Source organism: Xiphophorus hellerii, chromosome 4 (genome assembly GCF_003331165.1).
Source record: "Xiphophorus hellerii strain 12219 chromosome 4, Xiphophorus_hellerii-4.1, whole genome shotgun sequence".
Lineage (NCBI taxonomy): Eukaryota > Metazoa > Chordata > Actinopteri > Cyprinodontiformes > Poeciliidae > Xiphophorus > Xiphophorus hellerii.
The window spans coordinates 25,491-41,276 of NC_045675.1; the positions used below are offsets into that span (position 1 = coordinate 25,491).

General features: G+C 39.3%; 1 protein-coding gene and 2 long non-coding RNA genes across 5 annotated transcripts; 1 reads left to right on the forward strand and 2 right to left on the reverse strand.

The window, feature by feature from the left end:
* The first annotated feature begins 280 nt into the window (after positions 1-280).
* Positions 281-15,155, forward strand: LOC116718532 (gastrula zinc finger protein XlCGF7.1-like). Of its 3 annotated transcripts, XM_032560555.1 has the most exons (3): positions 281-579; positions 13,971-14,710; positions 14,867-15,155. In XM_032560555.1, the coding sequence occupies exons 1-2, from the start codon at positions 382-384 to the stop codon at positions 14,700-14,702; spliced, it is 930 nt and encodes a 309-aa protein (XP_032416446.1). In that variant the 5' UTR covers positions 281-381; the 3' UTR covers positions 14,703-14,710; positions 14,867-15,155. The 3 variants fall into 3 exon arrangements, with proteins under 3 accessions (XP_032416446.1, XP_032416445.1, XP_032416447.1); XM_032560554.1 differs by having other exon boundaries at positions 13,971-15,155; XM_032560556.1 differs by having other exon boundaries at positions 13,974-15,155.
* Positions 1,530-2,303, reverse strand: LOC116718534 (uncharacterized). The gene is made up of 2 exons (XR_004338944.1): positions 2,010-2,303; positions 1,530-1,611 (listed from the first exon to the last, which is right to left on the reverse strand). It is a non-coding gene; the product is annotated as an uncharacterized LOC116718534 (long non-coding RNA).
* LOC116718535 (uncharacterized) lies at positions 7,448-8,420 on the reverse strand. The gene is made up of 3 exons (XR_004338945.1): positions 8,202-8,420; positions 7,892-8,060; positions 7,448-7,508 (listed from the first exon to the last, which is right to left on the reverse strand). It is a non-coding gene; the product is annotated as an uncharacterized LOC116718535 (long non-coding RNA).
* Positions 15,156-15,786: the final 631 nt, after the last annotated feature.

Consider the following 15,786-nt stretch of genomic DNA (forward strand, 5'->3'; position numbering starts at 1 on the left):
ACAAATAGAAACAGTACAACATATACGTTAAAATGTAATAATGTTCATAAAAGTGGTGTTAATTAAAAATTTAGATAGGAATGCAAGTAAACTAGATATAAGGGAATTGTTTGAGATATCATTTGGTGATTTTAATATTATTTTTAGTTTTTAAAAAACAACGGGTGTTTTGGGGAGATTATGGTAGTAAACGCATCTGATCCATACTCCAGTCTGGAAGGTGGCGCTAATGCACATGATGTTGTTTGCCAACCGCCATAAAAAAGAGGAAGAAGAAGTTACTGCGCATGCTCCCTGAACCTCGTGCGTTCAGAAATCAGTGACTCCGGTCCGGTGGTGTGAGCGATACAGAACCAGAATCTGGAGCAATTTGGGGCTGCGATGGAGAGTCGGGACCAGAACCGCGACCAGAACCAGGACCAGGACCAGGACCAGAACCGTGACCAGGACAAGGACCAGGACCAGAACCGTGACCACGACCAGGACCAGGACCAGAACCGTGACCAGGACCAGGACCAGAACCGTGACCAGGACCAGGACCAGGACCAGCTCTCCTGCTCTCCTTTTAGGTGGAAGAAGGTCAGTGATTCTGGACTGCTACTAAAAACCGGCTCTTGTGTTCCCCTGTGAAAATCTGCCCCCTTGTGTCGGGAGCGCGCATTGCAGCCGGAGAGGCGGATCTGACCATTTTCACGGCGCTTCTGATCGATTTCTCGGTAAAAACAACTCAGTTAATCATGTGAAGCTTGTAACATTTAGTTTAATCGGCAGCTGTTGTTTACAAAATTGTAAAAATAATTAAATAAACGAGGTTTTTTTACGCTGTTTTGTGTTATTTTAAACGCCAAGAGAATCGGTCTTTTTCCAACTTTTGTCACTTCCGCCTGACAGAAATAAAAGTCAGTCACCAAAACACAGTTTTTCAACACGTAGTGTGTATTTATAATTTTTCATTGCTGATATAAGAGGATGGCTGGAAGCATGGCACAAAAATTAAGACTTCCTGAAAAGACGAGAGTGTAGACTTTCTGGTAAATCCCGTTCTAATGTAAAATATGACAGATTACTGTAGTAAGGACATTTCTAGTTTACTACAGGCTATCACACATAACAATATTTGAGAATTTGGCAACAGTTGCTCTTTATTCCCAAAAGTTATGGGGGGAGGAGAGTAGAGAATGGATATTTCAGCTGCCTGAAATAAACCGTTCCCCCTCAATAACATGGGAACAAATTAATTCACCAACAATCTTTAACTCTGTTTATTCCTTTCATCATCAACAATAAATCATGCAAGTTTGGTAGCATTTGCTCTTTATTTGACAAAGTTATGAGGGGGAACCATATATTTTAGCCACCTGAAATAATCCGTTCCCCTCCAAAACACAGGAACAAATTAATTTACAAGAAAGTGTTTAACTTTGCTTTGGAAACATTTGCTCTTTATTTCTCAAAGATGAGGGGCCTTGGGATTTAAACTTTTTTCCATAGCTGCCTTATATCAAAGTCTTGTAAATATAAATATCAAACAGTTTTCAAAATGTAATTTATTAACCATTAAACAACATACATAAACAAGCACACCACAGCAAACTCAGGAACAAAGGCAAACTGTACTCCCCTATCCTCTCATACAACAATAACACATGGACTATCCTCACACACACACACACACACACACACATCATGGACTGTTTTCTTCACACACACATACAACCTGTACATTTTATCTGCCATTATTTATCTATAATCCATTCCCTAACATTCTTGTATATTCTGTATAATCTGTATAATCTGTGCATATAGCTCCCATATTTATATTTATACACAATATCTATATCTCTTGCTATAACCCCTTATAGTCCATACATACATAGTCTTGTACATCTGTAAATAAATATCTATATCTCGTAGAGCACTTCTGGATAGATGCAAACTACATCTCGTTGCTTGTACTTGTGACAGTGCAATGACAATAAAGTTGAATTCTATTCTATTCTATTCTATACTAAGGCAAACAGGCAAAGCAGTGATAAGTTGTTCCAGTTGGTGGGCTTCCCACACATGCATGATGGAACCACCTCAGACGCGTCACACTGGATCTAGGAAAGAAACCAAAAATATCAGGTTTTTTTAGAAAAATATGTCTTTACAATTACAATATACAATCAATCATTTTAGATTCCCTTATATTCCAACTGCTGGAGGATCATATCATAGCTTGTTTACGCAAGATAAGATTAGATAAAACTTGTCCTCTTCATTTAGTTTACTAACACTAAGTCTTTGAATAATTTTAAAAACTTTCCTACCCAGTTCACATCCGTGTCACTTTCCATCTCTCCACAGAAGTGACACAAGTCTTTTAGGTCCTCTGTTAACAACAAAAGTATAAAAACACACACACACACATACAATCTTGACCGTATATATGTGGGTGTGTATGAAACTGTTGCACAGGATGTGCTAAGCACCAACACAGTCATTTATGAAAAAAATATAGAAAATGAAATGATTGTACTTATTAATTTGTAGACAAACAATTTCCTTAAATAAATGTTTTCAGAGTCCATGTTAATGTATTAAGTTTGGCTAAGTACAGATGTTTTAGCCAAACATACAAATAATAGTAATCATGATAACAATTGTCATAAACACTGAAAATAAGAATATTAATGTTAAGGATAAGTCTCATGGTGTAGTCCGCCTCTCTGGAAACAGGAAAATCCACAACCTCTTTTGATAGGATTTTTCTGCAAACTGAAATGAACAGCTTCATTTAATGTCTTTAAATTTAAGTAACAAAGAAAGTAATTCACTGTACATGTCTCAAAATATACACTGCTCAAAAAAATAAAGGGAACACTCAAATAACACATCCTAGATCTGAATGAAAGAAATATTCTCATTGAATACTTTGTTCTGTACAAAGTTGAATGTGCTGACAACAAAATCACACAAAAATCATCAATGGAAATCAAATTTATTAACCAATGGAGGCCTGGATTTGGAGCCACACACAAAATTAAAGTGAAATAACACTACACGCTGATCCAACTTTAATGTAATGTCCTTAAAACAAGTCAAAATGAGGCTCAGTATTGTGTGTGGCCTCCACGTGCCTGTATGACCTCCCTACAACGCCTGGGCATGCTCCTGATGAGGTGGCGGATGGTCTCCTGAGGGATCTCCTCCCAGACCTGGACTAAAGCATCCGCCAACTCCTGGACAGTCTGTGGTGCAACGTGACGTTGGTGGATGGAGCGAGACATGATGTCCCAGATGTGCTCAATCGGATTCAGGTCTGGGGAACGGGCTGGCCAGTCCATAGCTTCAATGCCTTCATCTTGCAGGAACTGCTGACACACTCCAGCCACATGAGGTCTAGCATTGTCCTGCATTAGGAGGAACCCAGGGCCAACCGCACCAGCATATGGTCTCACAAGGGGTCTGAGGATCTCATCTCGGTACCTAATGGCAGTCAGGCTACCTCTGGTGAGCACATGGAGGGCTGTGCGGCCCTCCAAAGAAATGCCACCCCACACCATTACTGACCCACTGCCAAACCGGTCATGCTGAAGGATGTTGCAGGCAGCAGACCGCTCTCCACGGCGTCTCCAGACTCTGTCACGTCTGTCACATGTGCTCAGTGTGAACCTGCTTTCATCTGTGAAGAGCACAAGGCGCCAGTGGCGAATTTGCCAATCCTGGTGTTCTCTGGCAAATGCCAAGCGTCCTGCACGGTGTTGGGCTGTGAGCACAACCCCCATCTGTGGACGTCGGGCCCTCATACCATCCTCATGGAGTCGGTTTCTAACCGTTTGTGCAGACACATGCACATTTGTGGCCTGCTGGAGGTCATTTTGCAGGGCTCTGGCAGTGCTCCTCCTGTTCCTTCTTGCACAAAGGCGGAGGTAGCGGTCCTGCTGCTGGGTTGTTGCCCTCCTACGGCCTCCTCCACGTCTCCTGGTGTACTGGCCTGTCTCCTGGTAGCGCCTCCAGCCTCTGGACACTACGCTGACAGACACAGCAAACCTTCTTGCCACAGCTCGCATTGATGTGCCATCCTGGATGAGCTGCACTACCTGAGCCACTTGTGTGGGTTGTGGAGTCCGTCTCATGCTACCACGAGTGTGAAAGCACCACCAACATTCAAAACTGACCAAAACATCAGCCAGACAGCATAGGTACTGAGAAGTGGTCTGTGGTCCCAACTGCAGAACCACTCCTTTATTGAGTGTGTCTTGCTAATTGCCAATAATTTCCACCTGTTGTCTATTCCATTTGCACAACAGCAGGTGAAATTGATTGTCAATCAGTGTTGCTTCCTAAGTGGACAGTTTGATTTCACAGAAGTTTGATTTACTTGGAGTTATATTGTGTTGTTTAAGTGTTCCCTTTATTTTTTTGAGCAGTGTATATCAAAATCCTAAAGTCATACACTGTGTGACAATATGTCTGCAGCTTCAGTGAAAATACACCACATGATGAACTATCTTGTTTTGGATGCTTGACTGGGTCACATGTCCAACGTGAGACATTGCACCCCTTCTTCCTCATAAATGCCCTGTAAATATAGATATATTAATAAGAACAACTTTATTTGATTTTCATACTTGAGTTAAACTTAAATTTTTAACCATACCTTGTGATTTGCAAACATTTCTGGATGTTTTGTTTTGATTCCCCCAGTGGATTCAAGGACAAAGACTTTTTCTCTTGTGGGTAGATCACCTAGAAAGTGGCCATTCCACAGTTTACATGTGGTTTTTGTCTGTGTGATAAGTAAGATATAGTTTTTAGAGTTTAAAAACATTCATTACCACTAAAGTCCAGTGGTGGTGTTGATTGTTGATTCCCAGAATTATTTCATAATTCATTGGGTTCATCTGTGAATAATAAAAAGAAACATAGATTTTTTCATATCAAGAACAAAACATGTTTAGTAACACACACATGGCACTGAGATTATATTTTTGTATAGGTGATACAGAAAAATCTGTAAAAACATATAAAAATCAAAACATTTCCTTTTCATCGATTCAAAAATACTAATAACACATGGAAGAGTAACAGAAGCACAGTGGAATGTGTAACATCTACCTTCTTTAATCTAGGACTTTTTCCTGCCACATTGCTGTCATTGCAAATGAATCTATGAACTCAGCCTGTCTTGTTCTGGCTGTTGTATTCCTTCACCATGACAGCCAGAAATGCATTAATAGACTGCAAATATATTACAAGAAAAAAGATGAGTTAAATACTGTAACAGCTGTGATAATTGAAAACAATGTAGTCATTGTACCGACCTGACTCTCCAGTTCCATGTCAGGACCAATTTTATTCATGTCAAAGTAAAACAGCGTATATGCTTTCACTTTTGACAGAAGGACAAAGACGTTTCTTCCAGTAAAAGCATCATTCACATCTGATGATGATGAGTGGAAAACAAAAGTTAAAGATTAGTTTCATTGTCAATGACACCTATTTCATTTCATTTTACAAAACATTTGATATGTTATCCATATAATGCAAATCATATGATTGGAGTCTGAGAAAGTATTAACTTCACGATTCATACAGCTATTTTCTACATAGGAATTAATAATAAAGCAAGCAGTTTGTTGCACTGACTGAAATTATTCCTTTCATTAAAACAAGACGAAAGTATATCAGTACAAAGACAGACAGTTTTTGTGAAACACATGTGTATGATAATACAAAGTGAAATTTATGTGCTTTGATATATATTTATGAGAATTTAAAATAAAATTTACATTTCTCTGCTAGAGATTTTCTCTGGGTAGCAGATGCTGCATCAGCCAGGGGTTGAGCAAAATTTATTTTGCTTCCTTGATTTTTTAAACAATGTGGCAGTCGGGGACTCTCTCTAATGCAGATTTTCAGATGGTCAGTGTTTATCTTCCGGAATATCACACCATTATCATCTTGAATATCTGCATTTTTGCCTTGGATACTGATGACTGTATAGGGTCCGAGAAAACCAGCATCCAATTTCCCACCTTTTCTGTGCTGACTGCGTATGTTCTGCCTCCGCACTCGGTCACCAGGTTTAAACACAGTGCCAAAGTGTTGTGCTCTGCCCTTTGCTTTCTCCTGTTTTTGGAAACACTGTCGCTGACGATGCTCCTCAGTAGGCCTGTCGCGATAAACGGTAAATCAATTAATGGTACGATAAATTAAAACTATCGATGTCATTTTAATTATCGGCATTATCGTTTCTTCAGCCTTTTTCTCTTTCTGTTGATGACACTAAATGAAAAAAGACTAAACTCCGGTGCTCTCCACTGACTCCTCCCTTCCTCATTTCCTTAGTGTAAAGCCCAGCGCACACTACACGATCTTACAGCTGCCAGCCGATTTTCGGCCCATTTTCAAAACCTGACAGGCCACACATTAGCCGACAGAAATCCTAGGTATAACGGTTCGATCGGGTTCGGTCCGGCCGTTTGGTGTCCAACAATGGGCACAAAATAATGGCTACAAGTTCAGTGAACTAATTTTAAAACCAGGCATTAATCAATGCTTTACTACAATCTACCTGCAATGCATGTGGCTAGTGTCAGCGTAAAGTCCTGACTGAATGAAAATCATTAGAACCTATTTACGTCACGTTAACGAAGAACAGCTGAAAAGTTACCGGGTTTATCAACTGCGGTAGCAATTTAGCTCCAACTCCTCCTCTTGTCATTTCTATATTCTTTGCATGTTGAATAAACATTAATGTTGTTTCCACATATCATCTCCAATGTCCGCTGGACTTCGGGTTGCACCGTTTCAGCTGTTTGGGATTCCCCTCCGTAATTTCCCCTCAGAGGAGAATCCTTGCTTTCTGATTGGCTGCCTGTCACATTCAACAGGCTGCGTTAAGATCCCAGTCGGGGAAAACCCCTGATTTGGATCGGAGCAGCAAGACGATCTACCGTAACACACCACACAATCTTAGAAAGACCAACGTTTTAAGATTGTCTTAATTGGAAAAATAGGAGCAAAAAATCATGTAGTGTGAACTATTGCATCAGGTAGTCGATGTGCCCATCTTCTCTATTTAAAGCTAATTATTACTGAAGGGCAACATAATATACAGACTTCATAATCTGCAGTCTTTTGGTTGAATGCAGTATTTATTTCCACTTTTACTTTATGTTGTTTAGTTTTTTTTTCAAGTGAGTTTTTTGTTAATGGAGACTGAGAATCCATTTTATTTTTGTTTTTGGTTTTATTTTGTTTATCAGTTTCAGTGTTAAGTGTTCTTTTGAAAATAAAGTGTATCTAACTTTGGCAAGAAATCGCATGCATTATTACGTCATTTCCATTAAATCAGTGTTAAAAGGTCTTCAAACAATATTATCGTTTATCGCAATAATTTTTGAGACAATTAATCGTTGATTTGCTATCGTGACAGGCCTACTCCTCAGGCTTTCCTGTATTTTGAGGTCCTCTGCCAACTCCTCCACTCCAACGATGTCCTCCACAGCACCGTCAATCTTTCAACACAAAATTAATATTTCATGTGTCAGTTCAAATCTGTCATTTAGAAAGCATACACTCATCATATTTATGGCATGCTACAGTGAGATATCACAATATATTCTGGAAAAGAGTATACTGACAATGTCTCTTGAAATGGTTTACGCAATTTTCACATTTATAGAAAAAATTCTGAAACCCTTTTCAGAATAAAGTCCTTTGTGAATGATGCACTTAAAGTAGATGCTTTACATAAATTCGTGACCTCACTGAAATTTAATTCAGATGCAAAGTCTTCTTGACTACTCAAGAAAACAAAATGTTTTTGAAGAAACTCAAGTGGTAACTGAAAAATAGAATTTTTTACTTAAATACAATACCATGAAATGGAAAGATTGACCATGTAATGTTCAGGGACTTCCGAGGGATAGCGTGCCTCTCTTCCGAACATGAGGAAGTATGGGGAATACTGTGTGGTTATTTGTTTTTTGGTGCGCATCCCAAACATCACAGCATCCAAATACTCATCCCAGGTGTGTGGATGGCCATCCTCAACCTTACTCAGAGCTCTGAAATACATGAAAAGTGTAAGATGTCACACATAACACCTGATTTCTTACAATTAGCCTTATTTTGTAAGTAGTTTAGCAAATACATGTCTTGTTTTGTGACTTTTCTTTGAAAATGTATAGATTAGAGATAGTACTCACCTTTGAATGGTCCCATTCATTTTTTCAACCAACCCATTGGTTGGGGAACACAGACTTCGTTTGATATTGAGAATTTTGCACATTTCTTGGTTATGAACAAATAGCTCTGACAAAATAGACTGCATATTTAAACAACATATCGAACAAAATAGTGTGAAGGACGACATTCATTGTGTTACATTTCTCTAAGAGATTCAAAATAAATACTTACAGAATTTACAAATTCTCGTCTTTGGTCTGTCAAAATCCTTTTGGGGCTTCAAACTGATGCACAAACTTTATGCATTCTGCAACTTCAGCTGCTGGTTTAGTGTTTAGTGGATGTGCCTGTGGCCACTTCGTCAAATAGTCAATCATGACACAAATATACTTGTGTCCAGATTTTGTTTCGGCCAGTTTTCCAATGAGGTCCATCCCAATTAATACAAAGGGATGGGTAACCTTAAATGAAAGACTTAATAGATTAGTAAATAAATTTTTTTTAAAATAGAACAGGAAAGTCTTTGAAAGCAGTATATCCATCCATCCATTCATTTTCCTCCGCTTTATCCGGGGTCGTGTCGCGGGGGTAGCAGCTTCATAAGCAGTATTTTGTCAAGCTAAAATAATATGTTCTCAGTATATTGTAAATTATTTAGTATAATAAAAATACATTCCTTAATTTTATACATCAACTTGTTCAAAATGTAGGCCCTTTGTGAGAACATGGACAAAGCAGGACAACCAACCACTGCACTGCTGCACTAGCATGTAGTCTCACTAATAAAAACTGTTTCTTTTTATTTATGGGATGTACACTGATGGGCACCGGCCTGACAGGATGAGCACTGACACCTGGGAAGTGAGTGAAACACAAAAACCAACAAGAATTTAACACGTGCAAAGTTGACATTATTGGACAATTATAGTTTCATATTGGTAAAACAAATAAGGCTTACACATTTATTTTCCTAAAATTTAAATCTTGTATTTTTATTACGAAAGAAAATTCTTTATTTAGTCCACTGCTTATGTAACGTACCCATTTCTTGATGTCCACAGACATTCCTGGCCAATAAAATCTCCTTGAGATGCATCTGTAGTTTTTATTTGTGCACCTGGCAGGAAGTCAACAAATATTCTTTCAGCTTCCTCAGCACCTTTAACAACTTTGACTTTGTTGAGGACAAACTGCCTTTGTGTTTAATGTAGAAGAGGTCATTTCCTTGGAAAAGATAAAGGACACCAATAAAAATACGACTGAAGCATGAAATTCTATTATTAAAATACATTTATATTTCTACAAATATGCAAATGTATACTACTACCTGAGTTATACATAGAAGTTGAAACAAGAAGCATGCAATAAACAGAACAGGAAGAATGCATATTTAGTTAAAAAGTTTACTTTTGGAGAAAAAATTAAACAGTGCTCATTTGAAGGAGTAATGTCTGTGAATTTGTTGACGTAATGGTTTTTATTCACAATTGTCCACTTTGCTAGATTTAGTTTCTTTTATTGATGAATGTAGAAGTACGGGAATCTTTCTGCAACACAACTCAGAAGTAGAACTGGAATAAAAGTGTAATTCACATGAATAACAGCTGCAGTCAAGAACACTGTGCGTTATTCCTGCGTTATAACGTGGAGTAACGTTCCTGTGTGCACACATATTAATGGAAATTAAATGCAGCAGTAAATCAATAACAAAAAAACATTCAATGTTATCTAACTGTTTTTAGATAACTTATGCATTCCACTATTTGCTACATATTAAAGTAGAAATGCATCACTCTGGAAGATAAAGATAATTACCTTCAATCTTGTACGACGAGGCTTTCCTTCCAATGACATTTTCTTTCCTTCCATTGACATTTTCTCTCTTTCCATTGACATTTTCTTTCCTTCCATTGACATTTTCTTTCCTTCCATTGACATTTTCTTTCCTTCCATTGACATTTTCTTTCCTTCCATTGACATTTTCTTTCCTTCCATTGACATTTTCTCTCTTTCCATTGACATTTTCTTTCCTTCCATTGACATTTTCTCTCTTTCCATTGACATTTTCTTTCCTTCCATTGACATTTTCTTTCCTTCCAATGACATTTTCTTTCCTTCCAATGACATTTTCTTTCCTTCCATTGACATTTTCTTTCCTTCCATTGACATTTTCTTTCCTTCCAATGACATTTTCTTTCCTTCCATTGACATTTTCTTTCCTTCCATTGACATTTTCTTTCCTTCCATTGACATTTTCTTTCCTTCCATTGACATTTTCTTTCCTTCCATTGACATTTTCTTTCCTTCCATTGACATTTTCTTTCCTTCCATTGACATTTTCTTTCCTTCCATTGACATTTTCTTTCCTTCCATTGACATTTTCTCTCTTTCCATTGACATTTTCTTTCCTTCCATTGACATTTTCTCTCTTTCCATTGACATTTTCTTTCCTTCCATTGACATTTTCTTTCCTTCCATTGACATTTTCTTTCCTTCCATTGACATTTTCTTTCCTTCCATTGACATTTTCTTTCCTTCCATTGACATTTTCTTTCCTTCCAATGACATTTTCTTTCCTTCCATTGACATTTTCTTTCCTTCCATTGACATTTTCTCTCCTTCCAATGACATTTTCTTTCCTTCCATTGACATTTTCTTTCCTTCCATTGACATTTTCTTTCCTTCCATTGACATTTTCTCTCCTTCCATTGACATTTTCTTTCCTTCCATTGACATTTTCTTTCCTTCCATTGACATTTTCTTTCCTTCCATTGACATTTTCTCTCCTTCCATTGACATTTTCTTTCCTTCCATTGACATTTTCTTTCCTTCCATTGACATTTTCTTTCCTTCCATTGACATTTTCTCTCCTTCCATTGACATTTTCTTTCCTTCCATTGACATTTTCTTTCCTTCCAATGACATTTTCTTTCCTTCCATTGACATTTTCTTTCCTTCCATTGACATTTTCTCTCCTTCCATTGACATTTTCTTTCCTTCCATTGACATTTTCTTTCCTTCCATTGACATTTTCTTTCCTTCCATTGACATTTTCTCTCCTTCCATTGACATTTTCTTTCCTTCCAATGACATTTTCTTTCCTTCCATTGACATTTTCTTTGCTTCCAATGACATTTTCTTTGCTTCGTTGACTGCGGTGGATATTCGCCTTTAACTCTATAGTTAAAGAGCGTTTCATATTCCACACCGTCTATATTTATGAAAAGTGTCGAGTTAATGTAATAGTTGGCTTAACTTAAAGCAAAACGTGATAAACAATCTGCCCAACACCTGCACATTTGCATAATTGATTGGAGGAACAGCATCAGGTGATTTTTGACTTTCTAGAAATCACCGTATGTGTTTATATCGTAAGGTGCATTGTTAGATGTAATATCTGCAAAATATTTGTAACTTGGAAGATAAACAGAACATACATTACATAAAGATCATCAAATCAACAGTCATATTTATTATAACCATCTTAGATTTCAAAATATCAAATAATTAATTGCTTCAAACGATATATAGACAAATAACGACCAACAGTTTCAAAATTCACAGGATTTGCTTATTTTTTCCCCATGTTATAGAGGAGGAACGGATTATATCAGGCAGCTAAAACAGCTAAAAAATATATAAAGATTGTTGGTGAATTAATTTGTTCCCATGTTATGGAGGGGAACAGATTATTTCAGGCAGCTGAAATATCCATTCTCTACTCTCCTCCCCCCATAACTTTTGGGAATAAAGAGCAACTGTTGCCAAATTCTCAAATATTGTTATGTGTGATAGCCTGTAGTAAACTAGAAATGTCCTTACTACAGTAATCTGTCATATTTTACATTAGAAGGGGATTTACCAGAAAGTCCACGCTCTCGTCTTTTCAGGAAGTCTTAATTTTTGTGCCATGCTTCCAGCCATCCTCTTATATCAGCAATGAAAAATTATAAAAACACACTACGTGTTGAAAAACTGTGTTTTGGTGACTGACTTTTATTTCTGTCAGGCGGAAGTGACAAAAGTTGGAAAAAGACCGATTCTCTTGGCGTTTAAAATAACACAAAACAGCGTAAAAAAACCTCGTTTATTTAATTATTTTTACAATTTTGTAAACAACAGCTGCCGATTAAACTAAATGTTACAAGCTTGACATGATTAACTGAGTTGTTTTTACCGAGAAATCGATCAGAAGCGCCGTGAAAATGGTCAGATCCGCCTCTCCGGCTGCAATGCGCGCTCCCGACACAAGGGGGCAGATTTTCACAGGGGAACAGAATTGCGCACAAGACCGGTCGGTCTCTAACTTTACCGAACTGGACCTGAACCTGTCTAATCGAGCCGAACCGGGCCCGAGTTCTGATCCACCAGCAGTGAATAATCCGACTCCAGCTGCTGGTTTTCCTCGTGAACAGATTGAATTAGTGGTTTGAATATTTCCGGTTAATTTCGGGGTTGGATTATTGCTTTGTAATTGAAAACCATTAATTGACCAAATAAGCAACATTTTTGATAAAACCATTTATGCTGCTAAATTATTGAATAAATGGACAAATGAGCGCAATAACATATTTATTTTTAAAATATTCTTCAGGTCAGTCAAGACATGACTGTAAAGGCAAATGAATAAATAGATTCATAAAGCTAAAAATAAATATTTTTTATTTTATTTGGCTGTCCTGCTGTGAACATTTTCTGGGTTTGGTCAAATCATTTAGAAGCAGAAATTAACCGAGAAAAGCCGCTTCCATCGCTACTGTTAGCGACGTAGCTGTGCGTCAGATTTACGACTGTACCAGAAACACAGGAATACAAAGGTTCCCCCTTGGGACTGTTTCTTGTAAAAAAAAAAAAGTGTATATAAATATTGCAATTAACTGGGTTACAATATGCAACTCATTAAAATCGATGTAATTAATTACTCTAAATTAATGTCTTCAAATCCCATTTCTATGTTATTATCAACATTCCTGATTCATTAGTGGATTGTGAAGCAAAGAAGAGAGGAAGGACAGTTCTGTTTGGATTTTAATGGACTGGGAACTTTGGCCAGATTCTGTGGTTCACTAAACTTCCAACATCCTCAGAATGAGAAGAAAAAGGTGAGGAGGATCCAGTGGTTCTGTCGCTTGGCCTCCAGGATCTGAGCTGCTGTTGCCTCCATGTTGGATCATTTGCCAGCAGAAGGTCTGTGGCTCTCCGGGACCTGAACCTCCATCTTTCCCCTGCAGTCGATCTGAAGCTGCTGCTGGAAAACGAACCGTTTCTGACAGCTTGATGATGTCGACTCCTCCCTAACCAGATTGGCAGCAAGTAGAGACCATCTGGACAACCAAAGAAAAAACCTTTAGAGATGAACAGCAAGAATCTGAAGTGGGAAGAAAACGAGTCCAAGGTGAAGAAAGCAGGAAGTAGAGCCAAAACATCCAGAACTTAACTGGAGATGACGACCAATCTGGATGTGTAGATCTGCTGGTCCATCAACTCTCCAAACGTCTTGATGATGAAGAATCAGCAGAGAAATGTTTCCTCCATTAATCTGTTAATGTGATCTTTGAAAATGTATTCTGTCTGTAAAACCACCGCTGGTTTAGATTTTTGATTTTGATAATGAAAGTAGAGTTTAATAAATAAGATTTGAAATAAGATGATCAGCGTCTGGTCTAGAAGGGAGCCGCTCTCATTCGGGCTTCCTCTTTGTTTTTGGGGTTAAATATCGGTCCAGATACGACTTGTTTTCTTCTCCATGTAGATTCTAACGCATTCAAATGTTGTTTATTTGTGTTCAGCAGAAACGTAAAGGGAAAGCGAGGTCAAAGGGTCACCGCTGTCTGCTGTGTAGTAAAACCTTCCAGTCAGCTGAGAGGCTGAAGGCCCACCAGATCGTCCACAGTGAGGAGAGACCACACATCTGCAGCGACTGCGGCGCCTCCTTCAAGGTGTTGAACTCCCTGAAGCTCCATCAGCGGATTCACACCGGAGAGAAACCGTACGGCTGTGTGGAGTGCGGAGCGTCCTTCTCCGTGTCCAGCAGTCTGAAGAAACACCAGCGGCTGCACACGGGGGAGAAACCCTACAAGTGTGATGAGTGTGGGAAGTGTTTCGCTGAGTCCAGCGCCTTGACGGTCCACAGACGCACACACACGGGTGAGAAACCGTATCGGTGTGATGTGTGTGGGAAGGGATTTAAAACATTGTCTGAGGTGAAACAGCACCGGATCCACCACACCGGAGAGAAACCCTTCTGGTGTCACCAGTGTGACAAACGTTTCGTCACCAAGCAGGCTCTCCAGACCCACCAGGTCATCCACTCGGACCTGAAACCGTTCATATGCGGCGAGTGTGGAGAAGCCTTCAAGCTGGCCGTCTCCCTGAGGCGCCACCAACGGGTTCACGCCGGGTATCAGTGTGACGCCTGCGGGGAGATATTCGCCACGGCGCTGATCCGAGCCAATCACAAGCGCAGCACAAGTGGCTGGACGTGCTGCAGCGCAACTGGCGTCTCCGGAAGCTCCAGATGATGTCCGCCAGACACGGCGTGGTTCCAGGACAGACTGGACCGTCCGCTGGACACGGCGTGGTTCCAGGACAGACCGGACCATCCGCCGGACACGGCGTGGTTCCAGGACAGACCGGACCGTCCGCTGGACACGGCGTGGTTCCAGGACAGACTGGACCGTCCGCTGGACACGGCGTGGTTCCAGGACAGACTGGACCACCCAGGGATCTAGCTGTGAAAAGAGACTGGACTGAGTCATGAACAGAACCGGCCAGCTGCATCCCAAAGGCTTCATGTCTGCCGTCTGTCAGCCGGACCAACAGGAACCTGAAGGAAGGTCAGAGGTCATCTTGTCTTCAGGAAGATTCTTTTGGTTTTTACTTGATGAACTTGAATAATCTGATTTCCTGCTGCAAATATTGAAGAAGTTATGTTTCTGTAGTTTTCAGAATAAAGTTTTTGTTGCATCAAACGATTTTCTGTTGAGTCATCACTTCCTGGTGGAGTTTGGACCACTTCCTGTTTTCTGTGGTGCATCATGGTCTTCCTGTTAATGTTTCCTCACTGCTCAGTTCAGCTTCAATTCTCTAGATTGCTTAAGGTGGTCTGGATCGTTTAAAGTGGTCTGGATTGTTAAGGCGGTCTGGATCGCTTAAGGTGGTCAGGATCGTTTAAGATGGTCTGGATCGCTTAAGGTCCAGACCACCATCGGTAAAGGTGGTCTGGATCGCTTTTGGTGGTCTGTATGGGTTAAGGGGGTCTGGATTGTTAAGGTGGTCTGCTGGTTTCCTGAACGTCAGTCAGAGCTTCTGGACCTTCAGCAGCTTCAGGTTTTCATTTTGTTTCATTTCTTCATTATTGGGTTTTAGTTGGACTGATGGAAATGGAGCAGATTTAACATCCTGCGTTATTGAAGCATTTTTACTGAAACATTTACAGATTTTTCTTTTTTTGAGTAGTTGCATTTACTTTACTTTTCAAACACAATTATTTCAATAAAGAATCAAGTAAAGGTCTGAATGAACCCAGACTCTGGTTATTTCTTCTAAATCCAACAATGTTTCACAAAAAATGAGCAAACATAGAATTATCTGACAGCATTAAAA

Excerpts from the sequence above, each read along its gene's own strand:
- LOC116718532 (XM_032560554.1), top strand. The coding sequence starts at position 382 with ATGGAGAGTCGGGACCAGAACCGCGACCAGAACCAGGACCAGGACCAG. Across the intron at positions 580-13,970 it reads CTCCTTTTAGGTGGAAGAAG|CAGAAACGTAAAGGGAAAGC; the intron begins GTCAGTGATTCT and ends ATTTGTGTTCAG.